This window comes from Ciona intestinalis, chromosome 4 (genome assembly GCF_000224145.3).
Source record: "Ciona intestinalis chromosome 4, KH, whole genome shotgun sequence".
NCBI lineage: Eukaryota > Metazoa > Chordata > Ascidiacea > Phlebobranchia > Cionidae > Ciona > Ciona intestinalis.
In genome coordinates this window covers 4,663,031-4,690,752 of record NC_020169.2, presented here as the reverse complement: position 1 = coordinate 4,690,752, position 27,722 = coordinate 4,663,031, and the positions used below count along the sequence as shown (strand labels likewise).

The 27,722-nt window shown below is 34.2% G+C and overlaps 5 protein-coding genes and 1 long non-coding RNA gene across 7 annotated transcripts in view; 4 read left to right on the top strand and 2 right to left on the bottom strand.

Moving 5' to 3' along the window:
* Positions 1–546: 546 nt before the first annotated feature.
* On the bottom strand, positions 547–8,607 carry LOC100179555 (acetyl-coenzyme A synthetase, cytoplasmic). The gene is made up of 14 exons (XM_026834366.1): positions 8,339–8,607; positions 7,929–8,070; positions 7,561–7,618; positions 7,161–7,298; positions 6,715–6,787; positions 6,152–6,333; positions 5,381–5,518; positions 4,781–4,951; positions 4,312–4,445; positions 3,795–3,927; positions 3,337–3,474; positions 2,766–2,943; positions 1,492–1,668; positions 547–1,373 (listed from the first exon to the last, which is right to left on the bottom strand). Exons 1-14 carry the CDS (start codon positions 8,502–8,504, stop codon positions 1,180–1,182), a joined length of 2,022 nt encoding a protein of 673 aa, XP_026690167.1. The 5' UTR covers positions 8,505–8,607; the 3' UTR covers positions 547–1,179.
* Positions 8,608–9,443: 836 nt separating this feature from the next.
* Positions 9,444–11,250, top strand: LOC100177211 (WW domain-binding protein 11). Its single transcript, XM_002129053.4, has one exon. It carries the CDS (start codon positions 9,504–9,506, stop codon positions 11,007–11,009), a length of 1,506 nt encoding a protein of 501 aa, XP_002129089.1. The 5' UTR covers positions 9,444–9,503; the 3' UTR covers positions 11,010–11,250.
* On the top strand, positions 11,249–14,078 carry LOC100187445 (probable ATP-dependent RNA helicase DDX49). Of its 2 annotated transcripts, XM_002129116.4 has the most exons (11): positions 11,249–11,410; positions 11,673–11,882; positions 12,161–12,278; positions 12,350–12,448; positions 12,531–12,626; positions 12,682–12,822; positions 12,891–13,068; positions 13,246–13,393; positions 13,457–13,545; positions 13,772–13,843; positions 13,938–14,078. In XM_002129116.4, exons 1-11 carry the CDS (start codon positions 11,287–11,289, stop codon positions 14,034–14,036), a joined length of 1,374 nt encoding a protein of 457 aa, XP_002129152.2. In that variant the 5' UTR covers positions 11,249–11,286; the 3' UTR covers positions 14,037–14,078. The 2 variants fall into 2 exon arrangements, with proteins under 2 accessions (XP_002129152.2, XP_026690170.1); XM_026834369.1 differs by lacking the exon at positions 12,682–12,822.
* Positions 14,079–14,389: 311 nt separating this feature from the next.
* Positions 14,390–20,282, top strand: LOC778840 (dynein intermediate chain 2, ciliary). The gene is made up of 16 exons (XM_002129258.4): positions 14,390–14,548; positions 14,667–14,726; positions 15,107–15,289; positions 15,509–15,642; positions 15,950–16,109; positions 16,291–16,392; positions 16,461–16,593; positions 16,811–16,970; positions 17,097–17,264; positions 17,505–17,628; positions 17,791–17,880; positions 18,091–18,178; positions 18,468–18,696; positions 19,174–19,276; positions 19,514–19,699; positions 20,023–20,282. Exons 1-16 carry the CDS (start codon positions 14,522–14,524, stop codon positions 20,128–20,130), a joined length of 2,055 nt encoding a protein of 684 aa, XP_002129294.1. The 5' UTR covers positions 14,390–14,521; the 3' UTR covers positions 20,131–20,282.
* A 643-nt stretch (positions 20,283–20,925) lies between these two features.
* On the top strand, positions 20,926–24,288 carry LOC100182692 (39S ribosomal protein L46, mitochondrial). The gene is made up of 5 exons (XM_009860079.3): positions 20,926–21,382; positions 21,665–21,811; positions 22,036–22,144; positions 22,477–22,616; positions 23,551–24,288. The coding sequence occupies exons 1-5, from the start codon at positions 21,191–21,193 to the stop codon at positions 23,854–23,856; spliced, it is 894 nt and encodes a 297-aa protein (XP_009858381.1). The 5' UTR covers positions 20,926–21,190; the 3' UTR covers positions 23,857–24,288.
* A 643-nt stretch (positions 24,289–24,931) lies between these two features.
* LOC104265631 overlaps positions 24,932–27,722 on the bottom strand; it is a 4,693-nt gene continuing 1,902 nt past the window's right edge. Inside the window, exons 5-6 of the long non-coding RNA XR_717237.3 lie at positions 25,821–25,875; positions 24,932–25,130 (exon numbers count right to left, since the gene is read on the bottom strand). This is a non-coding gene — a long non-coding RNA (uncharacterized LOC104265631). The remainder of the gene's footprint in view (positions 25,131–25,820; positions 25,876–27,722) is intronic.

Genomic DNA, 27,722 nt, shown 5'->3' with positions numbered 1-27,722 from the left:
TCGCGTCGTCAAGGTGATACATTGGTCGTTTTTCTTTATTGTAAAATTTTTTAATTGTTACTACGAAACTATTTAAAAAAAAAACAAGATAAAAAGCATAGCTGGAACCGTTTATTTAATATGACCATTGTTAAATTAATCATTGAAATCTTATGGCACTTTGTTAATGTTCCGTTTCGCAAACATAAATACTTAATTTCCAATTCTTGTTCATACAGTGTGGATGTTTTAATAACGATCACATATAATAATACTGTGGTGTAAAATTTGATACTAATAGCATCTAATTCACATATTTTCCAATTGTGTTTTGAACAGTTAACAACACTTTTTAACATTGTGAAAATGTGGTTATTTAATCCAGTAAATACCTTTGTTTACTGACAAATGGTTAAATAAAAACATGTCCCATTTCACCCCCTTACTGTATGCTGCTTTCGTCCGTTTCAAATACGTAAAAATAGCAAAATCTTTTGACCACTTCCAGAAAGTAAAACTCTTATGCTTCTACAGTATAATATGCATAAAACAAACCGAAATACAGAGTATTAGCTGCTGTATTCGAAAACTCAAAGCAATAACAATGTTTTTTCACAGCCCTACAAAGACAGTTAAATATTTGCAATAGCGGTTTTCCAAATTATGTTCGCCCTGACTAATAAAACAAATTTCAAATCTTACAATGTGCCATAGTAACATAGCTTTACATATGAGTGGAAGGAGCAGTGGACTAAATAATGTTTTTGGAATGAGTATAAAAATATATAAAACGCAAAAAGGTCAAAACATAGTTACCTCTACACAATAGGTTGTACTTAGCGAAAAAGTGCCAAAGTTTTTTAAATGCAGGGGTGGCAGGAATAGTCGGTTCACATTTTTAAGAGCAATTTAAATTATTGGTATTAATGTTTACTCATTAATGCAGTGCACATAACTCACCCTGCCATCCCAGGTTTGGAACCTGTGCTATGCAAAATTTAAAACCTTTGTTCGGTTTAGTTTGGAAAAACGTTTAGTTTTGCATCTAAGTGGAACGAGTTAAAAAACGTTAAGTTCACTTTAGGAGGTAGGCGGTTTTAGTGAAGCATAATTAGTTGATAAACCAAGTAGATTATAACACCACTGCTATAGTCAATTGCTTCAATGACGTCAGCATTGCATCATCGTTTTGTGACGATATTATTCAACTCTGTTTTGGAAAAGAACTTCAACAACTGAGGCATCAGCCATCGTCGATACGTCACCCAGGTCACGGTTGCCCTTAGCAACGTTACGTAATACCCGACGCATGATTTTCCCAGATCTAGTTTTAGGAAGGCCCGGTGCATTCTGTATGTAATCTGGTGTGCTGAATGCTCCAATGTGGTGGCGGACTGGTAATATAAATAAGTTAATTTTAGAGAATTTTTGGCTTCACTAAAAATGAATAAAGGTGTAACTGAAAAACATTCCTGTGGGGTATATTATGATGTAACAGATTAGATTGTTCACCTTTTTCTTTTAATTCTTTGACCAATTCTTTGTTGAACTCTGACCCCTGTAGTACTGTGACAAAACAATAAAGACATTCTCCCTTCACACTGTGTGGTTTTGATACCACGGCAGCTTCAGCTACTTGTGGATGTTCTATCAATGACGATTCAACTTCTGCAGTGCTTAGTAGGTGGCCTGAGTGGTGATATTACGCTTAATTTCCATTTCTTAAGATGAGATATATGTCTAAAACCAGTGAAAATTTACATATGTAAAAAGAGGTTGAGACATTAAAGCAACAATTTTGATGAATATGGCAGAATGTCAGTTTCAATAAAAAGTAAGACGCTGTTGAATTTTAGTGGTAATTTTACTAATCACAAATGAGTTATGCATATTGGCAAATAAAATCTATTTATTAATGGTCAGTTTGCAGCTAAAAAGCTAAAATGTGAATATACCTGTTCAAATACCTGCAAACTTGCAACTGCATTATGTATATACACTGTTACCACAATGTTTAAAGTGATAAAATCAAAATTCTTGACCTACAAGCAAACTGTGCTACCGTGGTATTCCCAATCTATATATACTCACTGTTAATCCCTAAAGAACCATTTATCTTTTCATGAAAATATACACTTGATGCTATCTTGTGTAAGTGTTATACAGTTCAAGCACAAATTCAAGACTTACATTCCAAGTAGACCACTATACATTAACATAGTGGGCAAATAACAACTTAAAAGCACATCCTGTGCTATTAGGGGAAATGTTACGGAAAAGAAAGAAGTTACCCTGATCTTTAAAAATGATTTCCGTTTCCTAGAATTGTTTTGACATTTTAGGTCAAACGACTATATATATTTAAGGAATTAGCATAACTGTCTAGTGTCTTTGTAACTAAAGTACAACTTGTTATGCATTGCATTGTTATTAGACCATTACATTTTTTAAATGAATTTACTGTAATATAAGTTTATTTATACTGCATTGTAGGTTTAGTTGCCACCCTTTTATTGGACCCTTTTTTTTCCGTAGCGTGTTTTTTAAGAGATTAATCTTATCTTTGTTACGACATTCCATGTACGTTAATAAACTACCAAATTGCCAGAGGAACTGTTTTAGAATTAAATGCATAGCTATTACATCGTATATACTCGAAATATGTTACTTCTGCTACCAGGCACAATGTAAAATATTCTTTTTCGGCTTATCTGGTATTAATATGTTTCGTCCAACGTTTCTTCTGCCATTCTTAAGAGCTTACCAGGGCTGTTGAATCCTCTTACCTGATACATTAATCATGTCATCAATTCTTCCAGTGATCCAAATATAGCCATCCTCATCTCTCTTACATCCATCACCAGGTACATAATACCCGGGGAACTTGGTGAAATATGTTCGTTCAAAACGTTTATGATCACCAAACACTGTTCGCATCATACCTGGCCATGGCTGCTTGAATACCTGTGAAAATAGGACTTATTAATCAACCCCGACAAAATCTACAGGTTTTACAAGACAATTGTGGAACCATACTTAATGCCAGTTTGAAATTAAGGGTTTTTAATAAGTGATAGATTTAATATTTTAAAGACCCTACCAACGAAAAATCATTTTTTATATAAACGCTCAAATAGTATGTAAAGACCCCTACAAAGTTTTAAAAAACGAAACAGCTTCTGAGAATACCTTGTGAAATCGAACTGCCAAAGTAAAAAAACTAAGCTGTGCGACAATGCATGCAATTTCCTGAAAGAAAATATGGCACAAAACTTTCAAATTTTAACGTAAAGATACAAAGTGAGTATATATTGGAACTACCTAAAATATGTAAGTGCCTACAATAATTTAACCCACCAAATAACCCTCCCCAGGTCCTTCAATTTCCACCCCTTCATCTGATAATATGGCAGGTACAATGCCAAAGAATGGGAAGGTTGCGGAACCAGGTTTGGTTGGTGTGCATCCTGGGAAGGGGGTCAATACATGGCCGCCCTGTGTTAAACTATGGTTATTAATGTATTGAAACCAGTTGGGAACTTGTGTGGCATAAATACATGTATGTAACTTTGTGGGTGTATGGGTGACAATTTAGACAACCTTTAATTAAGGAATCATTGGAACGGGAAAAATTGCAGTTAAATGGCTTTTCTAAGAACACATACGCCCGCAATAGCAGGAGAATGGTGATTTAAAATTAGACATAAATTTTTTGTGGGTAAAATGAGTTTAAATGGGGTAGCTTATATCTTGTTAAAAAACTAGGAAATTCCATCCTCATACAGTAAATATAGCAAACAATCAAATAAACATACAGTTTCAGTTTGCCAGAAAGTGTCCACAATACTACAACTTTCATTTCCAATAACTTTGTGGTAGAACAACCAAGCTTCTGGGTTGATGGGTTCACCAACTGTGCCAAGAACCTTCAGTGAAGATCGGCTGTATCTGAAAGGATTTGTTTACTTTAAAACCTTATATTTCAGTATGACAAGGTACTTCATAAGAATAACAACTGGTACATAATTTGTTATAGGGCACTATTGGGACTTACCGCGTCAGTCTGTTTCGCGACAACACCAAGAGTGCAATTAAGGACATATCATAAGAATGTAGACATACTATCAGCACATAGTAATGAGCATTTAGTAAGTTTCTCCGTTATAAAATAGTGAGAGTTTTTTCTGCATCTTAGATTTAGGCAAGAGTGGCCCTTTACCCCAATAAGGTGGTACAAAAGTATATGAATTTATAAACAAATGCTTACACATTATTATGAGAATATTTTGTGACTTTAATTCTTAATTAAGAGTTACAAACTACACAACTTACTTTCTGATTGGTTCTTCTCCATATTTCATAAGAGACCTGATAGCCGTTGGAGCTGTGTAGAACTTAGAAACTTTATATTTATCTACGATTGCCCAGTATCTGCTGGCGTCTGGAAAGAGGGGGGTACCTTCAAACTGGAGATAGAAATATATTAATAAACGTGGGAACGGTATGGAGTTCAACAGGGATTTAATAAAATGGTGAACTGTTCCACATCATACATGCTTGTTTTGTACCTCATGCACAATGTTAAAATATTACTTTGAAAATAACAGTATGTATAGTCTAGAAGCATATATTAATGTCTAATGTAACAACAAAGCCAAATAGTGTATTAACATAACTATGACCATATTTAGTTTAGGAACCCTTGGTTTAATGAGTGCAATAGCAAATACAGAACAAAAGACTTCAAGTCATAAATATACTGCTATATACTTCACTTTACAATACAAAAGACAGGACTTACCATCACTGAAGTAGCACAGTTAAGTAATGGACCGTATGTAATATAAGTGTGGCCAGTTATCCATCCTATGTCTGCGGTGCAGAAGTAGACCTCACCACAGTGGTAATCGAATGTATATTTGTGTGTCGTTGCCGCATACAACATGTACCCACTAACATGGTGTAGAACACCCTGGATAATACATCAAACTATAGATTTGAAAATGGTGATTTTAACACTTGTAGTACCTTTTACATGCAATAAAAAGCAAAAAAAAGTATTTCCAAATTTTGGAAACGGTCCTTTTAACACTTTTAGTACCTATTACTGAAATGTTTCAATAAATAATAAATGTTTATTAATTAAAAAGTGCTTCTTTGGACAAATTCCATTTAATAAATAGTGTATCAGTATGTTTGTTCAAACTTAAATTAAATTAATAAGACACTACCAAAACAACAAGTCAACAAGCATGTACCAATGAGACATGAAAGACACTACTTTAGTTTCAACAACCTGTGCATCCTACATTATTCTATGAAACCAAACAAAGTAACTTAAGTAACTCGCAAAGTAAGTTAAGTAACTTGTATATTCTCACAACGTAACAGGATATCTCACCTTAGGAATACCAGTTGATCCGCTTGTATAAAGAATAAACAAAGGATCTTCACTGTTCATCCATTCAGGCTCACATTCATTGGATGCGGATTGCATCAAATCTTCCCATGAACGATCCACAGCTTTGTTCCAACTCATCTAAAGAAGAAGTCGTTTTATTAAACGGGTAAGTGTAAGTAGTGTAACTTGCTTTATCTTGTGTGGTGGAAAAACAAGAGTTATTATGACGTGTGTGGTAAGTTTCATAGACCTCTTGCCAGCTTCTGAGTTACCACAGATACTTTTTGGGTGATTGTTTCTTGTATGGCTGACAATTTAGACAACCCAGTAGTGACCACTGGGTTGGAGCAATTGCCGTTAAGTGTCTTGCCAAAGTCACACACGCCCACAATGGTAGCAGGCATGTTCTCAAGCCTAGTTTATCTGTTTTCAGATGACCACATCACAGCTTCCCTGGGGTACCCAACAGTAGGATTAATAATTTATAGCTCTGGCCTTTAAGCAGAAACTCCTCAGAAATTTCTAATGATTAACAAGTACTAGTAACAGTAAACAAAGTATTGCGCAAACACTTTTTGATATTTGGTTGAGTCTGAAGTGTTTTAAAAACCACAACTACTTTTCACCAGTTTTGCTGAGTTGCAGAAAGATAATTAACGTAAAAAATGCAGAAACATTTTGTAAAACACAATAAAAATAGCCAGGTTGGGAAATGATGCAAGGTTTACAATATGGCCTTGAAACAGAGTAGAATGTTTATATAAAGCTAACCTTGAAACCAGAGTAAGGTCTCATTGCTGGACGTTCAGTCTTATCATCACAATAACTATTTGCAGTTATATGTTTCACCACCACACATGCAGATACAGAATGTCCATCTTTAGTACAAAGTTCTAAAGCTTCATCAGCAATTGATTTTAAATCAATTAACTTTGTGCCCCGGTACACACCATCTGGAAATAAGTTGTGACGCTCATTAAATTAATATTGATCTTCAGTGGACTTGTGGCTCATGCTTATCTTATGCAAAGAAAACTTATACGTTATACACTACTTGAACTTATTGTATGTAACTATGTGTCTATCTTGAACTTAATATTAATAAAAAAAAGAGAAATTGCTATAAAAAATCCTGATGTTGTTACCACAAGTAGAAGTAAAAAGATTTACAAAATGTCTAAAATATTAATTTGTTATCCTTATTCTATAACTTATAACACAATACTATTTTTATTAACAATTATTTAGTTGTAACAGCTTAAAGTTTATCAACATGATTTGTGCTTTGAAAATCAAGATCTTCTGAATGATATGTACAAATATAAAATGTTTACCTGCTGTAACAAGGACATCACATTTTGCATCAAGTATTCTACTGCTCAGTGCTTCAGCTGAAAAGCCTCCAAACTGATGAGGAAAATATTTAATTTAAATGCTAAGCTTTGGCTCTGAGGAGCTTCTTCGAATAGTTTTAATTGTTAGGAAATAGTAGCACCAAGCAAATTGTTGTGTAAATGTTTTTTAAGGCAATGGTTTTTGTTAGAATTTAGCATTGGTATTTTAGGGTAACTTGTATTTTTTAACGGTTTAGGTTAACTTTTATTTTGTGTGTTTTTATTTCTAAATCCTATAGTTTATTTAGGACTATTATAGTAAGGCTTTCCAATGGGCTATAGAATTTACTTTGTATGCAAGCATGACTCATAAGTCATGGAACTTTCCACCACCATGAACACACAAATGCTTAACAATGTAAATGGTTTCATGCAGACTTACTTACCACAATTGAATGTACAGCTCCTATCCTTGCACAAGCAAGCATTGCCACCACAAGCTCAAGTATCATGGGCATGTAGATGGCTACTCTGTCACCCTTCTTTACACCCAGGGATTTCAGTACATTTGAAAACTTGCACACCTGGAAAATAAACATTCAGAAAAAAACTGAAGGTGTATTCATGTATACTTTCTTATATGTTTTTTTTCTTACTATGAATTTATCTGCACAATAGACATTTTACATTGCAGTTTGTGGTGTAACAGTTAAACAATACTTTAGAGTCTCTCTTGTTAAGTTTGATAAAACCGTAGCTCCCGGTAACTACTTAATGAGGCATCTTTGTTTAATTAAAAGTAAAATGTAAGATTTATAAAAACTAACAGTCTACAACACTAGATACCTCATCCAGTAACTTCTTGTATGTGATGCTGGTACTGTCCATTGGATCATTGCCTTCCCTGCAAAATTATTAAAATTTAATAACATTTCATTAGGCAGAGATGTTCACAAAAACTCTTCTATGTAATTTTTTTGAATTTATAATTTTTTTATTTGTATACACGTGTCCGTCCATAATTTTTGAATTTATTAATTTGTTTATAAATGTTTAAGAATTAAATTTACATATTTTATTCATATGGGAATTTTGGAAATACCTACTACAACCAGCTGAATAATAAGTGTTTATATTCCACAGTCTCGTCAGTATTCCCAAAACGTAATTCCGTTTGTGATAAATATCAGTCTTACTTTTTTAAGTAAATTTACCAATAAAATGCAATTGTATCACCATGCCCACTCTTCACATTTCTATCAAGACAATTATAGCAGATATTGGTTGTTGCATCAGATAAACATCGAATGTAAACTTCCCCTTTTCGTATATCCAGATTGTAGTCAAAAAATTCACCTGGAGTGAAGTACTTAATAAGATTAAAGTTTAAATAAGTCATAGATAATGTAATCATACTTAAACCTTAATTAAGCAACCATTCAAGATGGTTAAATATAGTTTTAATCATCACATTATGTATAAAGTTCAGAGTAAAAAAATGGGACAAATGTGGAAATAAAAAAACATGCAATTCGTAGTGTGTAGAATATGCAAATTTGTCAACCAAGCACTCTATTAACATACAATGATGAAGACATGGAGTGATATATAATATATAACGTGCCTTCGTGCTGCTTTTTAAAATAGAAGGTTTCTGCAATCTTGCCCCAAAACTTCCCCGGTTCTTCAACACTTTGCTTGTACATTTCCTTGTATTGGTCCATCGTTTTAACGTGGGAAACTTCACTTATTGAAGTTGGGGGAAGATATTTTTCTATTTTATCGGCCATGTTGAATTTTATCAGCAGTACTGAGTCTGGAATACAAGGTAAAACAACGTCCTTTAATTAGATAGGCACCTTGGCAGTAAAAATTAGGAATGTCGTACTTAATAATTGATCAGCAAAGACTAAACTCATAACGATTTTGTAACTCTTACAACTAATTTGTAAAAAGTTGCGGCCGGTGTATTTAAAATTAGTTTAACATAGAAATCGTATACAAACTAAAAATTAAAGTGGGGACAGAGACAATTATATATTTTGCTACTTACAAGGCATAATTTATTAGAAATAATAATTAAACAATTTGTATTTATGACTAAATTTACAAAGTTCTTGTACTATCCACCTTGTTGACTAGCATTAACTTTTTTCAACTTTTACATATTACTTGGGCGGTTTACGTTTACAAATGTTAGAAGGCGGGAGGTGTGTGTCTATGTATGTGCTTCTTTTCCTATAGGTATTGAATTTTTGTAGTAAACAAATCTAAATGAATATTTCAAGGGTGTTTGCAAGTTAATACAATGTTTATATTAAGTAAGGTTCTGTAGAAGGTAAATAATAGGTCGGCATTGCGCCCGGCAAGCAAAACCTGAAACCAGATGTGGAAAAGCTCGAAAGTCAAGCAAAACAAATACCACACTAACTAAATAATCGTTCTTTTATGTATGTTTTTACGGCATGGGTGTTTTTATTGTTGTTTTGTTAATAAACTGGTATTAAAATTTGTAAATTTCTATGCGCAACCTGCGTGACGATATAATTCTGCCAATCCATACTGTAAATGTTGAATGTATAACGAATTTATAATTACAACAATAGCCTATTTGTTTAGCTATAAACCTATACCAACCTATTTACATTTGGCCAGAGCCAGAGGTGAACTTCTGCTTATAGTTGTACATTTCAACAGCTTTCAATAAATTCCAAATTTTTTCTAGAATTACAAAATCTGGTTTTGTATTGTTAGGGTATATTGTTGTGAGTGTATAACCAATACACATCATGGGGCGCCGTACTACAAACACCACTAAAGGTGGGAAGTTTATGAACCCAACAGATCAAGCGCGTAAAGAGGCGCGTCGACGGGAACTCAAGAAAAACAAGAAACAAAGAATCGCTGTTAGACAAGCAGTGATTAAAACTAAAAATCCTCAGCAGATGATACGTGAGCTAGAAGAATTAGATGACATGGAATTAAACCCAATAAATGAGCCCACTTATAATGATAAAGTTGTTAAAGATAAACGTCGGAAGTTGCTTGAGAATTTGATTCGAATTGTTGACTTTTATTTTAAAGAAGATGCAAACAAAGGAAGAGAATACAAAGGGTTTCTTGAAACATATAAATTTAGTCGACTGAAGAAAGAAAAGTACTATGAGTCTGTGAAAAACGCTGAAGAAGTGGAAATAACAGCAATCCCTTTGCCCGATAGCCTTCCACAGGAAGCACCCCAGTTAACGGACATACCGTTACCTGGTATGATGCCAAGCGGAATATTAAAAAAGATCCCACCAGGTCCACCAATAGGATTACCGCCCATTCCTCCAGTGAAAAAACTACCCCCCGGACCCCCTCCTGGCATGCCACCAAGGCATAAAGTTTTTATAAGAAGCGGGAGACCTTCGGGACCGAGTTCTTCCTTCCATGCTTCAACATCTTCAAAGCGGGTTGATGATAGGGATGCGTATGATCCAGAAGATGGGATTGACACATTTGATAAAGATGCAAAGCAGCCTCATCCTGATGAGGATGATGATGATGATGATGAATTTCATCACCGAGATGATGATGATGTGGGAGTGGATGAGGAGCTTCATGCTCGTCGTCGATCTGTCAGGTTTGCTGATGATGATGATGAAACTTTCAAACCAAAAGATCTTGCTCCACCAAGCAACGTAACTCCACTGCAAGCAATGATGTTGAAACTGGCGGGACAAACCATCCCAGTTCCTCCCAACAAGGAAGATGCAGAAGAAGATGACAATGATTTTAACCAGGGTGATGGCAATGAAAGATCATACAACCGTAAAGCACCACCTGGTCCCCCACCTGGCATGCCACCCGGCCCACCCCCAGGGATGCCTCCCAGTATTATGAACCAACACCGACCAAACATGATGCATCCACCACACATGCAGCAGAACATACACACACAAAACAATATGATTGATACAAACAAACATGGGATGATGCAGAACCCCAACATACTCAGTGCTCCACCAAGTTTAATACACAGGCCTGCTCAGAAAGACATGTCTTCACCTCATGTTGCCACAATTGTTGCAAAACCGCAACTGACCAGTAATCCAAAGGAAGAGAGCACGAGGTTCATGCCTACCACGCTTAGAATCAGACGGGAAGTAACTGGAAAACTTGCTCATAAGCGCGAAGAGCCATCTGTGTCCAATCAATCCAAGCAGAAAATTGAGAAGAAAAAGAAGACTGCAAAAGCTACAGCGGATGTGGCTTATGATTCCTTTATGAAAGAGATGCAAGGATTGCTGTAAAACTTTGTACAAACTGCCTGTAGTTAAAAACTGTGGTATTATTTCTTGAAAAAATTAATGGTTTAAAACATTGGCCGTTCATTATCATACAAACATTTTTTACATTTTCTGAATCTGAAACTTGGGTCAACTTTTTTCATTTATTTTTATCACCATGGTATCTGATCGATTGGTTATTGTTGTGTTGTATATATAAATGCCAGATGTTTCCTAATCTTAATGCGAAATTGTGTCATTTTAGGTGCAATCTTTTTAATTAGTGCATGATTTGTGAATTATGGAATCTGAAGGCAATTTTGCTGACTTAGGGTTAAATGAATGGATTATTCAACATCTTGGTAACCTAGGTTTCAATAAACCAACTCCTATTCAATATAATTGTATTCCTCCTATTTTACAAGGTTGGTTAAAGGCACACTGAAATCTGAAATGTATCTACTTTAGTAACCATTTAAAAAAAATTTAAGAGACCTTTCTGTCAGTTTGTCAAACATGTTTAAAATGTACTTTATAACTCTAATGTATCATATTGGGTTTTTGGGAAATGAACCAACTCTGGGCAATGTTTTTGGTCCTCTGTTATACCTTGACCTAGTACGGAGAATATCATATTATGCATAATTTTTATACTGTTTCATTTATTCAAACACTGATTATTTTCAGGTAAAGATTGCTTTGGATGTTCCAAGACAGGAAGTGGAAAAACTGCAGCATTTGCGTTACCAGTTCTACAGAAATTGTCAGAAGATCCTTATGGAATATTCTGCTTGGTGCTAACACCTACACGAGAACTTGCATATCAGATATCAGAGCAATTCACTTTGATTGGAAAACCAATTAATATTAGAACCAGTGTTATAGTAGGAGGAATGGGTAGGTTCTTCTAGAGATAAGATATCACCATTAAACGTATTGTCGCCTACCTTCGGGGAAATAGCAGGCTTCAACATGAAGTGAGGACCATGCTGCAGCACCTTCGGTGTTGTCACTGCTGTGGTATTGAAACTTCTCTAAAATATAAATCTTAGGTCCTATGACATGTCAATACAAATATAAATTTGATACCTTTTTTCTGGTTGTTGAATTTTTTTTTATTAAATTAAACTTTTAACAAATTTTCATTTAACTAATCAACTTGTTTCATCAACCAGATATAATTCAACAAGCATATGAGTTACAAAAGAAACCTCATATTGTAATCGCAACCCCTGGAAGACTTGCTGATCTTCTAAGAAGCAATGAAAATAATGTCAAGCTTAATAAAATACAGTGAGTTCTACATAATAGTCAATAACTTTGTGTTGCTATGCAGCAAAGTTCAAAATATATCTTCAATTTAGGTTCCTTGTTTTGGATGAAGCTGATAGATTGCTTGATAAACTAGATGGAGATTTTACAAATGATTTAAACCTTATTTTTAGCTCACTTCCAAAAGAAAGGTATGTATATTGTTTTATCTATAATGGCAAGTTGTATAGTCCGCACAAATTGAAAGTAACACATATTTATACTTCTTTGCAGACAAACTTTACTATTCAGCGCCACTCTCACAGACACTTTAAATGAAGTGAAAGAATTATCAACAAAAAGTCCATTTTTCTGGCAGTCAGACAACAAGTAAGTTGGTTTGATGCATGTTGCAAAGTGGTGAATACTTTAACATGTCTTACAGAGTTAGCACAGTTGATAATCTTGACCAACGATACATTCTTCTACCTGAACATATAAGAGATGGATATCTTGTCTATATTTGTAAAGATTTACTTGAAAAGCAACCGACTCGATCAATTATGATTTTTACTAAGACATGCAAGTGAGTTATAAAACCAAAATTATCGTAATTACTCATTCTCACCTCCACTATCTTACTTTCTAATCTAGAAACTGTCAAGTACTTGGTATGCTGCTTCAAAAAGCTGGTTTCCAGTGTGTTGTGCTTCATTCACTGATGAAGCAACGAGAAAGACTGACAGCTTTGTCCAGATTTAAATCGAGTAACACACGGTTGCTAGTAGCAACAGATGTGGCAGCTCGTGGGTTAGATATACCAGTGGTTCAGGTGAGTTGTAAGAACATGCCCATTTTATACTGAAGACACAGTTAAAAATGTTAAGACTTAATGTATGATAAAGTCAATTATTGTTCTCTTCACACATTAAGTGCTTAATGAAAACTAAATAGGATTTACTTCAAATAGTAAAAAAAACTCAATGAGATTTATATTAAATATTTAAAGGTGGTAATCAACCATAATGTACCTGGGTTGGCAAAGAACTATATCCACAGGGTTGGTCGTACTGCACGAGCTGGAAGAAGTGGAATCTCAATTACTCTTGTTACGCAGTTTGATATACATAGAGTACAAAGTATAGAAGAGCACATAAGTAAGTTATTATTTTCCATTCAATCCATTGCTATATTGGTTAATGTTTGTTTATGTCTTTTAGATACAAAGTTAAAAGAATATGAAGTTGACGAACGGGAGGTGTTAAAAATTCTTACTAAAGTTAATGTCATGAAGCGTGAAACAGAATGGGTATGTAACTCTGTTTCTTTTCTTTTTTTGGTAGGTCCAGACAGTAGCACCTTGAGGTGATGTTGTAATAGGCAGTCTGGCCAACATCCTTGGTCCCTTGTGTAGTTGTACCTCATTCCATAAATTTGCCATTTTAGTGTTTTTCAATAGTATAGGTGAACATTAAATACGTTGTTTACCTCATAATTTGATATCTTTGTTTTGTTTTTAATTTTCTGTTCTATAGGTATTGGAAGAACAAAAATTCGGAGAGAAGAAGAAAACAAATAAAGATAAAGCTTTAATATTGCAGGGAAAGGTAATTGCAGTATTGTTTAATGTACCTTCAACAACATGGAATAGTTTCATACACTTTTTAACAGATTGTAGATATAAGACCTTTTGCTTTGCAGGATCCAATTACTGAAGCTAAGAAAAGAAAAAGAGAAAAATTTTATCGAATTAAAGAAGAAAGAAAACAAAATAAGAAACGAAAAGAAACTGTTTCTTGATGTTTTGTTATTGGACTTTAAATAAATAAAATACAGTAGTAGTTGTGTTCTTTATTCTAAATGATTTTGTTCGTACCAGAGTCCGTATATAAACATATACGGACTGTGTTTCGTACAGGTAAAGTCATGGTTTATTTAGATTTTAGTTGGAAAGTTTTTACAACCAGAATTTAATGCACCATTAACTGAAGAGGCACAGGCGAAGTAGTGTGCGAGAGATAAGCTTAGCCAAAGCGTTAGATATCGAAGTAAGTTCTGCTGTCGCCGTTGTCGGTATGTATTGAAGTTTTAAATACCGCAGGCACACACTCCCCGAGATTAATTGATCAGTTGCGCCAAAAGTGGCCAAATATTGGTTGCTGTAGCAACAAAAAGAAACGTAAACGGAGTTTTAACTTTCTAGCTATTTGTGTTCATCTCTGTTTAGAAGTTTATAATCTGAATTAAAATTTTTTAAAGAGTCAAATTAAAAAGATAAAACTAGAATGGCACCCAAAGCAAAATCTGTGAAGGTGAATGTTGCATTTTTTTGTAAAAACGAAAATATTTTAAGTTAAATTTAAGTTTTTTAATTTACAAGAATCGAATCACCTTTTTTACAGTTATTTATTTGTTGTGTTTCTCCCACAGCCACCAGGCTCCACGATTGGAGCAAAACCAAGCAAAATGAAAGGGAGACCAAAGATCAGAGTAAGTGGTACTAAAAAAAAATTTGGCAATTCGGTATTTCATTTCCAAACCTTCATTTAAATTGTAAAAAAATGTTTGTTCTCATAGATTTTACTGCACAATTTTCATACTAAGCAATAAAATAAATGTTGATCTTGCATAAAAAACTATTACAAGTTTATTGTATAAAGTTTAATAAACAAAGAAATATACAAATTCAGAATAGTTCTTTAAAAGAAATGAAAGTTTATCATATTTATCACCAGGATGATGATGACATGACAGAAATTGGTGACCTCGGTGATGACTCGTATTATTGTATAAAGTTTAATAAACAAAGAAATATACAAATTCAGAATAGTTCTTTAAAAGAAATGAAAGTTTATCATATTTATTACCAGGATGATGATGACATGACAGAAATTGGTGACCTCGGTGATGACTCGTATGTTCACGGAAAAACTCTTGTGAAACCAGATGATCAACTTGACCTAACAGAAGTTGAATTGAAAGAGGAATTCACAAGAATATTAACAGCAAATAATCCCCACGCACCTCAGAATATTGTTCGATTTAACTTCAAGGTAAATATTCCAAAAATAGAAATTTACATAAAAAGCATTAATAGTTTTGATTGAGTTAATTTTAGAAAACCATAAAGGCTATTAGAAAAATTTTAGTGTTAAATGTTTGAGGTTATATATGTGAAAAACTAGTAATAAAATATAAAAATCCTTTACCTGTTAAAAGCTAACACAAAGAAAAAAAAACTTGTTTAAAATAAAATAACCATTTTGTTTTAGGAACGAACATACAAACAAACTTCCAGTGTTGAACAAATAGCAATTCACTTTGCGTTGGACGGTAACATGTTGCATAAAGATAGTGATGAAGCAAGAAGGCAAAGAGCAAAAGCTGGGATGGGAGAGAGTAAAAGGTGAGACTGAGAGGTCTAAGACACAGTTATGATTATATTTGTATTCTATTCCACACTGGTCCAACAGTAATGCACAATTGCACGGCATTTGAGATTTAGGCCAGAGTTTTTAGGCCGGAACCCATTACCCGAACACCAAAGGTGCTGCTTGTTTGCAATCGTTTGCAATCTATTAATGTTTTTCTCCAATGACACACACTTTTTAGTGTTGGTATAAGCATCAAACATTGAACCAGTAAGGTTTACGATGCAGGTGCCCAACCACTGAATCATGGTGCTGAGATAGTAACTTTGTTTGTCTCAACAGTGAAGCTGCTCTAAGTGAGGCAGGAGAGGAGGAAGGAGGAGAAGGGGAAGATGGAGAGAAAGAAGAAGTAGTAGAAGCTCCTCCTCCAAAGAAGGAGTCTTTAAGGAATCAATTCAACTTTAGTGAACGTGCATCTCAAACATTCAACAATCCATACAGGGTAGGTTTGCAGATCACGCTGTATATTGAATTAGTTAAGAATAATGGGCAAAACACTGGCCTACATCCAAAGTCCCTTGCCATGCAGAGCCAACAGGACCTTACCCTTTAAGATAGAATATGTTATTTTGTTAGCTGTGTCATTTTTTTATACTTTCTAAAACATTATCTTGATTAAACAGGAACGAGGTACAGCTACTGAACCACCACCAAGAGCCAACTTTTCATCAACTGCAAATCAATGGGAGATATACGATGCATATTATGAAGACTTACAAAAACAAGTAGGCTTAAATATTGGTTCTACAATCACCTACAATTTCGGAGGTTTTCTGATGATTTTTTTTGTTAGGAAAAAGCAAAAGACAAAACAAAGCAGATACCAACGTACAGGAAAGAGGATGACAAGACGAAGAAGAAGTTAGTTGCTATGGAAACTGCATCAGATGATATTTCTAGAGTGACAAGAGCAGCAAAGATTGTTGGTAAGACAAAATTGAATTTCTATGCATTATTACATTATATGCAATTTGTACCATGTTAGAGATAAGGTGTCAAAATATCACCTTTGGGTGTTAACTATTGGTGAAAAGAATTCTTTTTAATATGGTCTGATTCTTACAATTTGTACATATTGCAACACAACTAATTTGGAGGTTAGGCCCTTACCAATCAAAGCTTTACAATGAGTATAATCCACAGAGAGAATGGTAAATCAAAACACATTCGATGACATTGCGCAAGACTTCAGTTATTTTGAGGATGCATCGGATGAGTTTCGAGATCAGGAAGGAACTTTACTTCCACTGTGGAAGTTTAGTTTTGACAAAGCAAAGAGATTGGCTGTTACTTCTATATGCTGGTAGGCACAAGCTGAACAATTCTTATGTTAAAATGACATACTACTGACTGCTTTATTACTTTACAGTACATATTTATGAAAATGTATTTTAATATTTTTTAACTAATTGTAGTTTTATTTTGCCAGGAATCCGAAATATGTTGACATGTTTGTTGTCGGGCATGGGTCCTATGATTTCACAAAGCAAGGACGTGGAATGCTGCTTTTCTACACTTTGAAAAACCCCTCACACCCAGAGTATATTTATTCAACTGAAAGTGGGGTCATGTGTCTTGACATTCATCCAATTTATCAGTAAGTTTAAATCTTTGACCCCCTAAGACATTATTACCACTCATGGATAGCAACACAGAATAATTTTTGGGGATAATCTACTAGAGTGCAAAAACTATAATCAGGTCACCAAAGTGGTGAGACTATATATGCCTAATCTCGCCTCACCTCAGTTCTCTGTGTTCAGCCATTGTTTTGTAAAGCCGGGCTATAAGAAACTAACTTTACCAAAAGATTTTAATAACAAACCATCTTCCACAGGTATCTTGTGTGTGTTGGTTTCTATGATGGCAGTGTGGGTGTGTTCAACACACAAGAGAAACGACCAGGACCTGTTTATAAGAGCACAGCCAAAAGTGGAAAACATACAGATCCAGTGTGGCAGGTAATTTAAATATATCAAGTGTGAGAATACCACCAACATGAAAATGGGTATCCTAAATCCCAGGTCCTCGAACACAGAATCATATTTAGTAAAAAGGCAAATGCATATAATTTATAGTAAAAAATACATTGGAATAATATTTAAACCTAAACACATTTATAGGTGAAATGGCAAAAAGATGATCTAGATAACAACCTTAACCTATATTCTGTGTCTTCTGATGGAAGAGTTGTATCATGGACTCTTGTGAAGGTAATAATATAAGCAAAAGATGGAATATTCTTAGCTAAATAGTGGTGAATATGTTTTCCATGTTTTGTATTATAGTGTGTCATAATCCTACCAACCATTTTTCGTTGATATAAAAATATTTAAATAACAACAAATATGATATGCACCAAGGCAGCATTTGCTATATTTCGTATTTCCATGTATAGGTTAAACATACCCATATATTTGTAGGATGAGCTGATCTATGCTGATGTCATTAAACTAACAGTGGATGATTTACCAACAGAAGGACCAGATGGTACACAACTTCAACTCCTAGGTGAGATAATTCTGGATTTTTAAACTTCTACAAAACAATAGGGGTTATGAATACACAATTTCAAAACCCCCCTTTCATTAATGAAAAGATTAAAGCATGAAGCAATTTAAACTGAATAAACATAATAATTACTGTAATCAATTTTGTTTCAATTAAAATAATTTACAGTGATAGTCACTAACTTATCATCAACGAAGAAACGAAACTTTACAAAAAAGCAATTAAATCTTACATTGAAAGCAGCACCATAAATTACTTTTAGTTTTGTTTAAATCCAAACTATCTACAGGTTGTGGAACTTCATTTGATTTCCACAAAAAAATTGATTATCTATTCCTGGTCGGGACGGAAGAAGGAAAAATTCACAAATGTTCGAAAGCATATTCAAGTCAATTCCTTGACACAATAGATGCTCACCATATGGCTGTGGATGCTGTGAGGTGGAATCCATTCCATCCTGATATCTTTATATCATGCTCAGCAGATTGGACAGTCAAGATATGGGACCACAACTATGGGTACATAGAGTAACTTTTAACAATGTATATAATAATAATAAATTTTATTTGCCTCTTTGATAACGGTAGCGAAGATTTAAAAATATTTTGGACGAAAAGACAGGATAAAAAAAACAAAAAAACAGCAGTGGTTGTAACACGCCTACAGTTAAAAACATATTTAGATTTAAATGGATAAAAGTAAGCCTGGTGGCTACACCATATAGTAGCTAATGAATGTGAATGACCAGATTCAAACCATTTCCGAATGAGCCAAGTTAAACAATTTCTTTTGAAAAAAATTATATTGTGTGGTTTTGTTTACCTTATTACAGGGATATGCTACTTAGTTTATATATAATATAAAACAATGGTATAGCAATGGTTAATGAACCAACTCTGGTGGTTTCATGAAGTGTCACTCTGTAAGGTCTCATCTATACAGATTATAATGGTACAGCAGTAATAAAGCAGTGAAATAATACCTTTTTCTTCCAGCAACCAAGCAATGTTTACATTCGATTTGAACAGCGCAGTTGGGGATGTAGCATGGGCACCTTTCTCATCAACTGTGTTTGCTGCAGTAACTGCTGATGGCAAGGTGAAATTGACATTGTTAAAATTACACTGCTCTTATTCAATGCTTCTAGTGGTACAGAGTCATTTTTTCCTTGTCTGTGATTAAATGTAATGCACAGAAATAATATTTATATAATAACTTCCCGTTAGGCATTATTGTAATTTAACATTGAAAAAAAAAAGAATTCAAAAGTTAACCACATTTATAATTCATATACTGGATCAATAATATCCCATAAGCCATTTTAACTTTTTCCAGGTTCATGTTTTTGACTTAAACATCAACAAATATGAAGCTTTATGTGAGCAATCAGTTGTACAGAAGAAGAAAACCAAACTTACTCACATTGAGTTCAACCCTCGACACATGATTATTTGTGTGGGTGATGAAAGGGGTTACGTCACAAGTCTTAAGCTCTCTCCCAACTTAAGAAAAGTTCCAAAGGTGAGTAATACAAGCGTCTGATAAAAAGTAGCTTAGATATACTTTGGTGATCATGAATCATACTTTATTGCATAATTAAATTCGTACAAAAAAAGCAAAAATCAGTTAAAATAGTAATTGTCTACAAATTACATGCGTCGTATTTTCTAAGGGTGCGGGTGGTGTATGAAACTAAACCATGTGGTATAAAGAATGTCCATGCCCTGCGAGGTTAAATAAGTTATATTATTTCAATTTATTTAATGTCTAATAAGTAACGTTAGGCTTTTGTTTGGACATATTAGAAATCTAAAATAAATTACAACACTTTGTATTGTTAACAGAAAAAGAAGGGAGAAGAAAATGTTGGTATTGACCATGAGATTGAAATCGCAAAACTTGACAAAATTTTGAGCTTGGTGCGAGAACCAGACAACAAAGAAAAGAAATAAGTAGCACAAGTCATTACATACGCTGTGGTTTTGACCACAAATGCATATTTTATTAAAATACAAATGAGAAGCAAGAGTATTGTGTATATGATCGAATAGGAAAATACTTTTGAGAATCAGCACTCTGTTGAAGTTCTATGGGTTTTTGAACATTACATATATATACTTGTATTGCTGTTTTTTCGTTTTAAATCTGTTATTTCTAAATAAAATTGAAAAAACGTTTTGTAAAAGATTTCAGATATCAGTGTACAGACAGGTTTTCCGCGCAAAATTTAAACTAATATTACTATTACATAACAGAAACTACGTACAAGCTTACAAAGTATGACCTAAGTCCCAAACTGTGTTTTAAATGAATTCAATGTGACAGGCTAATTTTTTAACTTGTCTACACCCCTGAAAACGCACAACTTAGTAACCGCACCGACCTTACGTAACACATTTTCCCGTAGTGGCAACCTTTCCCTTAGCAACAACATAACGAGTTTTGCAGCGATCTGTCTACTGACCGATGCAGATCTTACGAACATTTGTGTCTGCGTAACACGTGGAAACGTGTCAGGTATTTAAAGAATGCGAATGAGTTTTGTAACGATACGAATTATTGACGATATAGCTGAGTCAGATTTTACAAATTACGCCGAAAGTCAAGTTATTTACGGGTGAGATTTTATTAAGGTAGAGGGCTAGAGGCTGTGTCGCCGTATCGTTATGTCTGTCGTAGTGTTGTGATGGGTAGTAAACAAAGATGTAAAAAATACCATAGTGAAGTAAACGGAATACATTGAGTGCTACCTAAAGTTACGTGTTGTTGGGAATACGAGAAACAAGCACAACGAATGAGCTACGATGAATTAGTGGGACCAGCTTCAAGACACTTTAACGTGACACCGTTGTTATGAAAAAAGTACATCGGACGTACAAATTCAGAGCTATGCAATGTAATCAAACATATTTGTGCCATTTATTTTAAGTATACTATGTTGACCTATACTTGTAACTTGTTTTCAGGTCTTGTGTGTTTTGTATTATGTCTGTTTAAACTATTACTCTAGATATGAATGTTTCGAAATGTTCCAGTGTACTACATGGCAGATTTTACCCATGTTTCTTCAACTCTATCAAACAAACGAAGATTCCAAAAAGAGCGCTAACTACACAACCAAATCGTTCATGTGACTTGGATGTGGAAACACTCTCAGCAAACAGAGATCCCTCTCCATGGAAAATATGCGCAGCTGTTTGTTTGGTAATAGTTTTAGAGATAACCTGTATTACTATGGGTTTTATTTGCAAACAAATACTGTCCAATGTATTTGCTGTAGGTTATAAATGTATACTTGTTGACATTACCTCTATGTTTCCCATTGTTACAGCAAAACCATAGATAGAATAGAAACTTAAAAATCTGTGATACTTGTGAAAAATCCTCTAGGGTTAAAAATTATGCAGTATGTTAAACTGTTATGGGTGATAATGCATGTTACTGTTCCTGTAAAACAAAAAATAACTTTTATTATTTTGTTTTTAGATTCGTCTTCCAATCTTAACAACAGAACTCGAAGAAATAGAAAAAAAATATGCTGAGCTCAGCGATTTAAACGAATATGAAAGAAGTGTTTTAAGCGACTGGGAAGTTGAGAAAAACAGACAAGCTAACCTTATTAGAGACATAGAGGTAATCTACTTTAAATATTGAGATTTACAATTTTTAAAGGACAAAAATCCATAACATTTGAAATATTTTAGGTTTTTGTATACATAATCTTAAGTTGCCGAGTTAAAATTCTAGGGGTGCTATTTTTTAAGTCGTTGTTTGACTGGTTAGACCATAGTTAACTTACAATTTACAAACTTGTCCTATAGCCTACTTCAACAATTACCATTTTCATTTTGTTACAGAGTGGTGAAAAGAATCCAGAAGATATGGATTTTAAAGTTGCCAACCAAGATATTGAAGAAATGAATGAATTGGAGGCACAACAGTTCTATGAAGAAAATGAAACAATTAGTAAATTAACATTTTAAAAAAATAGTTTGTTGTATATTTGTAATTAAATTAACCTATGCTAGCAGTATGTGCTTAGTTTAGTTAGATTATCTGGTTTAAATTGTGGGAAATAGATAGTATGCCCCTGTGTTAACTTATGCACTGTTACAATCGTGTGGCTATGTGTTCTATTTACACAAGATTCACATGGGAAACATGGTTTGCAAATCACTTTTCTGATCCAGTGATTAACCAAGCCAAATCCAGCTAATAAATGTGTTTAATCCAATGGCTTAGCATATAACATAATATATGTAAGTCCTAATTATTAATTTAATTCTTTGTTTTTACAGCCATTGAAGATTCTGACCGAACAAATATAAATCGACAACCAAACGAAACACTGGTGATGGTGACGCAACAAAAGCTGGGCAAGGATAATGTTTGGATGTTACCGGTTGAACCTTGGTCTAAAGAAGAAACACTTAGAGAGGTAAACAAGTTTAACATTAATTAATTGCACTGCTTAAAATAACTTATAACACAGGTAACGGAGTTTAACATTATATAATTGCATTGCTTGAATTAATTGACAACACAGGTAGTGTTGATAACAACGTTGTCTGTTATATAACTAGGTATAGTTGTCACACTTATATAAGCATATGCTGATATGCATAAGCTATATGTTGATGTAAATAGGTCATACTAACATAGGCAATGGTATTAAAATACAAGCTTGACTCCAAAATGTTGTATTAAATTAAACTGTTGTGGTAAACTGCTATGAGATAAGTGTTGCAAGTTATATAATTGTGAATAGGGTGGTATAAACTGAAGTATAACAGGATGCATTACACATAAAGCATTACATGATATGCTCTATAAATAGACGACTTTGCAGTGTACTGTGCACTACTTATGCAATGCATAAAAACATCTGCAAATCATTATGCATAAAAACATTAATTCATGCTAAAAGCTCTTCAGTATTATTAAAGCAGCTCAGGCCGTGTTCATGTTTAAATTACAAACTGCATTATGCTGTCACTTGAGGTGATTGATTGTTTCCATTTGTGTCCGATTGTTTTGTAACAATTGACCTTGTTGTCATTGGTACATGGTTGGTGTGACCTCATACTACCTTACAACATGCCCAACAGTGTTTACTGCGCTGTCTGTTTTTTGTTTTTTTTCAATTTGCACCTGTTTGACATAAACTTGGTTCTTTCTTCGATAGTTTGACTACACTAACAAAGTTTAATCACTAACAAAAATAAGTCCTGAGCTAAAGTATAACACAAAACTTAATATGATTAAGGCTAATGTACTAAAAGCACTTCTGTTTTATTTTTGTATCATATGTAACTGGTTTATTTTATGTCTATTACTTCCCGCAAGCTATTAAACGTATCTTTTCTCTTTAGTGTGCTGAAAGAGCGTTAATATCTCACTGTGGGACAGACGTTGGTGCGGCGTTCATCTCAAATGGCCCGTCAGGGTTTTATAAATATAAATTCCCAAAAGACGCACGCGAGAATTCCCTGGTCGGAGCAAAACTGTTCATCTACAACGCATATCTACCCAGAGTTTTTATAAAAGACTCTAAATTTACATTTCCTACCAAGCTATGCGAGGATAAAGTGTTGCAACATGCATGGCTTACGAAAGACGAACTTAAAAGTTTTACAAAACCTAAATTTACAAATGTCATCAAGAAAATATTGCTGTGATATATCCGCTGTTCATTTTGTTTGCAACACATTTATCATTTTTAAGGTAGCTTTGTAAATTTGACCGCATTTTTCTCAAACTATAACCTTTATAAAACCTAAATTTACAAATGTCATCAAGAAAATATTGCTGTGATATATCCGCCGTTCATTTTGTTTGCAACACATTTATCATTTTTAAGGTAGCTTTGTAAATTTGACCGCATTTTTCCCAAACTATAACCTTTATAAAATACACACAGGTTTTAAATACCTGGTAACAAAGCATTTGCTTGAAATTTTCCAGTTTATTCAAAGTGAATTACTGAATTTTATACCATCTTATCCGTAAGAAAACATTGTTCAAGTAAAACCAAACTGTTTAGTTTTGCATCTCGTCATGTTTATTCTTCTTGTATTGTTAAACATAAATACACTTGTATATGATACACACTATGCTGTTGCTTGCAGCTTAAAGTTTAGGGTCAGTGTGGCAGAGTTCTGTAAAAGTATCAGAAACAACAGATTGGTAATGTGTGTGTATGTATTTAGGGGTAACGGGCCAAATCTGGTCTAAATCTTAGAACTTCACCCCATAAATTATAGAATTATTGCTAAACAGGGGACAAAATATTCATTTAATAATTAATGTCTACGAATTTGACCGACATGGGAGTTCCCCTTTGCAGCAGCTTTGAGAGTTCGAAAACTTTATTCCTACCCCCAGAACTTGTTTTTCTCCTGCGAGAGGTGCCGACAATTTGTTTATCAAGGCGGGTTTACACAAAGCGCGAAATCAATCTAACGCATCTCTATACTGCCCCAATGCGGGATAACTTACAAATCAGCATTATTGTGTCCGCGAATTTAGTATATAGTACGGTCGGGAAGACAGGACATCTTTGGCACATAATCTCCAAATATATCTTGATGGGTTATAAACAATTAACAACGGTTAATTATATGGGAGTCGTTTGAATACGGTTTTATATTTCTTTAAATGTTCTTTGTTTTCTACCAAATGGTACGAAAAATATCTTCTTCCCTACTATACCATCATTACAAATCGTATACAGTTAATAATAAAGATGCTTAATTGCGTTTTAGTTTAATTATATTTTAAAGGCATCAATAAAACATGCAGCAGAAAGACAAGAAAGCGGACATATTCATTAAAATATCTACAGGAAAAATATGGTTCAAATCCTGAAGGATAATCACCTGCAGTGTACACCATATTAAATGTCCGACCACAAAGTGTCTATGTTCACAACGGTACCGCATTTCCCAATCACCTGTTAAGTCGCCATGTTGGTACAGCGATACCCTCGTTACATCTTCACGCAATATAATAACGTTCGGTTGTTATACGCACCGCATCAATCGTTACAAAACTGCGTCAGGTTGTTACGAACCGCATTGGCAGTGACCTAAAATCGAGCGTTGCATCACTGGCGGCGAAGTCCACGCAACAGTCTGACCGTTAAGTAACTCAATCAAGACTGACATAACCGCACCGAACACAGGGTCATGACAATGCTCTAACCCACCGTATCGACGTCATAGTGTAATTGTGACGTGGCCATCGTCCCAATCACGCTATGACGTTTTAATATAAAAATTACTATGTGTTGTATTATATATATTTTAAAGTTGATAAAGTTTATGCGCATATGTTTTACTGCATGTTTCAATAGCGCTAGTATTTGTGTACCAACATGTCGTTCTTATTAAGCGATTCGGACAGTACAGAATCTCTAAAAATTTCAACCTTTGCAGAAGAAACACAATAACACACACAAAATCCGATCCAACAAGATGTTCGCGATAGTTTCATTGTATATATTTCAATGACGTGCAAAATGCACCATGTAGTGACTGACAAAAGTAGCTGGCAACATTAGGTCCAGCAGGAATGTGGGAGTAGACCAGCCAACATACATATACGCGCCATACACAGAGCAAACATAGCACACAACTCCAACCTCAAGCCCCAAACCATTTATCCTTCGCATTTCGTCTTTTGTTTCTGTTCTTCGTCTGCAATATAAAACGTATAGGGTTACTTCATATTATTCAAATGTGTCGCTTACATTCCAATCTTTATAAATTTATTTCCTATTTTTTCCTTTAGCAAATTCCAATTTTATAATATATAAAGAAGTCATATAGTAGGATGGGGGCAGATAGGACACCTGTTTATTCTATTTTTCCGTCCAATTCAGAAGCACACAATGAAAATTCAAAGAAATATAAAACCGTATCTTCACGACTTCAACATATCAATGTAATTGTTTAAAATACCATTAGGATATCTGGATATTGCGTGCTAAAGGTGTCCCATCTTCCCCCGCGCTATTATATTTCCGTTAAGCAATATTTACAAAAAGTACAATATATACTATACCTTGCGCTTTTTCTCCTTCAGCTTTATTTGTCGTCTTCACTGAAACAATAAAATTGCTAATTTTCGGTTTATAAACTATTAGGTTAAAATTACCTTCTTTCTTGTTTGTGCAACGTTTTACTGGACCTCTGTGACGTCAAATGCCATTTCTAGAATAAAATGAATAATTAAACATTGTCTTGTTAAAATAAGTAGGTATAAAAACACACAAAACTTACAAAGTGGGTTCTTCTTTCGCGTTATCACCACTTTGTGACGTCACATCGCTGATATCTAGAAAATATCTGATGTACGTAATAATGCCAAATGTGATTATACTTTACCAGTTCTTTAATCTTCTTGCTTCGCAGGTAACCGCAAATATAATTAGAACATGTATATATATATAATCTGCCTTGCGTCGACGCAAAACGGGCATGGGGCCCCATGAAACAAACGTCGCGAAACGCAATCGTGTACAGAAGAAACCGAAGTTCGCTGGTGCGTGTGCGTGGTTTAGCAATGCTGAAAGCGCGAGCGATCACGGAGGTCGTCCTTCCACTGACGTAACGGAATAATTCGGCGATTTTAATAACGTAACAAACGCGTTGTGCACCGATTGTTAAAAACGATATCAACGTCGCGAGTGACGTATATGGTTACGGAACAAAAACCGTCACGCATACCTCGTGAAAATGAAGTACGGTTACCTATATTAAACGAAAGGCACAACATACTATTAAAAATTATAAATATAGTTCTAATAATAAGTTAGGGCGTTAGGCAAATAATGTAGTAACTGCAGTATAGCTGTTGTATAAAGTAAACAAAACTAGTTAAAAACCAATACCTTACTTCAGTCTTGTATAGTGGCATGTATAGTATAATCCAAATCTGATGCAAAACCGAGTTAACTCAAAGCTGCTTCATCTGAACTGCCACGTCCTGCAATACTATCGTGTTGCAACTTGGAAGGACGATGTGTAAAAAGCGTGGAATAATAATAATTATTGAAGAGCGGGTTAGGAGCACAGAAATAAAAAAGGAGTAGAACGCGCAACTGCCCAAAACCGTGATATATTCTTTTTTCTATTCACGTGACCGCCAACTCTGTCCCCATTTTCCTTCGTCTCCATTGTAAAAGATAGGCGCATAGTATTTTTGGAAGGTTTTACCTGTTTATTTTAAAAACTATACCAACTATTCAAGTTTATTAGGCCAGTTTAGTTATTTAGTAGGGTAACGCTTACAGTTTACCACTTGTTTAGGAAATTTAATTATTTAAAAAAATTAGTTAAAAATTTTAAACAAACGATTTGTAAGAATAATATGTATATTAGAAAATAGTTGTTTTACACTATAACTTTAAATTAAGTCAAAAAACGAAGAAAAACTACATAAAACGTTATCGACTCCATTGACTACAATAGTAAACGGGAACGACCCGCGAATGAGAGAGAGTGTATCATGCTCTCTCCTTTGCCGACATTGGAGATGCGCG

Bases quoted from the DNA above. Each gene is read 5' to 3' on its own strand.
- LOC100179555 (XM_026834366.1), bottom strand. From the start codon at position 8,504: ATGGCCGATAAAATAGAAAAATATCTTCCCCCAACTTCAATAAGTGAA. The intron at 6,788-7,160 runs GTAAGTAAGTCT...TTTCCTCATCAG, and splicing joins GAGCTGTACATTCAATTGTG to TTTGGAGGCTTTTCAGCTGA. The intron at 4,952-5,380 runs GTGAGATATCCT...TGTATTATCCAG, and splicing joins GATCAACTGGTATTCCTAAG to GGTGTTCTACACCATGTTAG.
- LOC100177211 (XM_002129053.4), top strand. From the start codon at position 9,504: ATGGGGCGCCGTACTACAAACACCACTAAAGGTGGGAAGTTTATGAAC.
- LOC100187445 (XM_002129116.4), top strand. From the start codon at position 11,287: ATGGAATCTGAAGGCAATTTTGCTGACTTAGGGTTAAATGAATGGATT. The intron at 12,449-12,530 runs GTATGTATATTG...ACTTCTTTGCAG, and splicing joins AGCTCACTTCCAAAAGAAAG to ACAAACTTTACTATTCAGCG. The intron at 13,394-13,456 runs GTAAGTTATTAT...TATGTCTTTTAG, and splicing joins AAGTATAGAAGAGCACATAA to ATACAAAGTTAAAAGAATAT.
- LOC778840 (XM_002129258.4), top strand. From the start codon at position 14,522: ATGGCACCCAAAGCAAAATCTGTGAAG. The intron at 16,110-16,290 runs GTAGGTTTGCAG...TTGATTAAACAG, and splicing joins CATTCAACAATCCATACAGG to GAACGAGGTACAGCTACTGA. The intron at 18,179-18,467 runs GTGAGATAATTC...AACTATCTACAG, and splicing joins TACACAACTTCAACTCCTAG to GTTGTGGAACTTCATTTGAT.
- LOC100182692 (XM_009860079.3), top strand. From the start codon at position 21,191: ATGAATGTTTCGAAATGTTCCAGTGTACTACATGGCAGATTTTACCCA. The intron at 21,383-21,664 runs GTAATAGTTTTA...TTTTGTTTTTAG, and splicing joins TATGCGCAGCTGTTTGTTTG to ATTCGTCTTCCAATCTTAAC. The intron at 21,812-22,035 runs GTAATCTACTTT...ATTTTGTTACAG, and splicing joins ACCTTATTAGAGACATAGAG to AGTGGTGAAAAGAATCCAGA.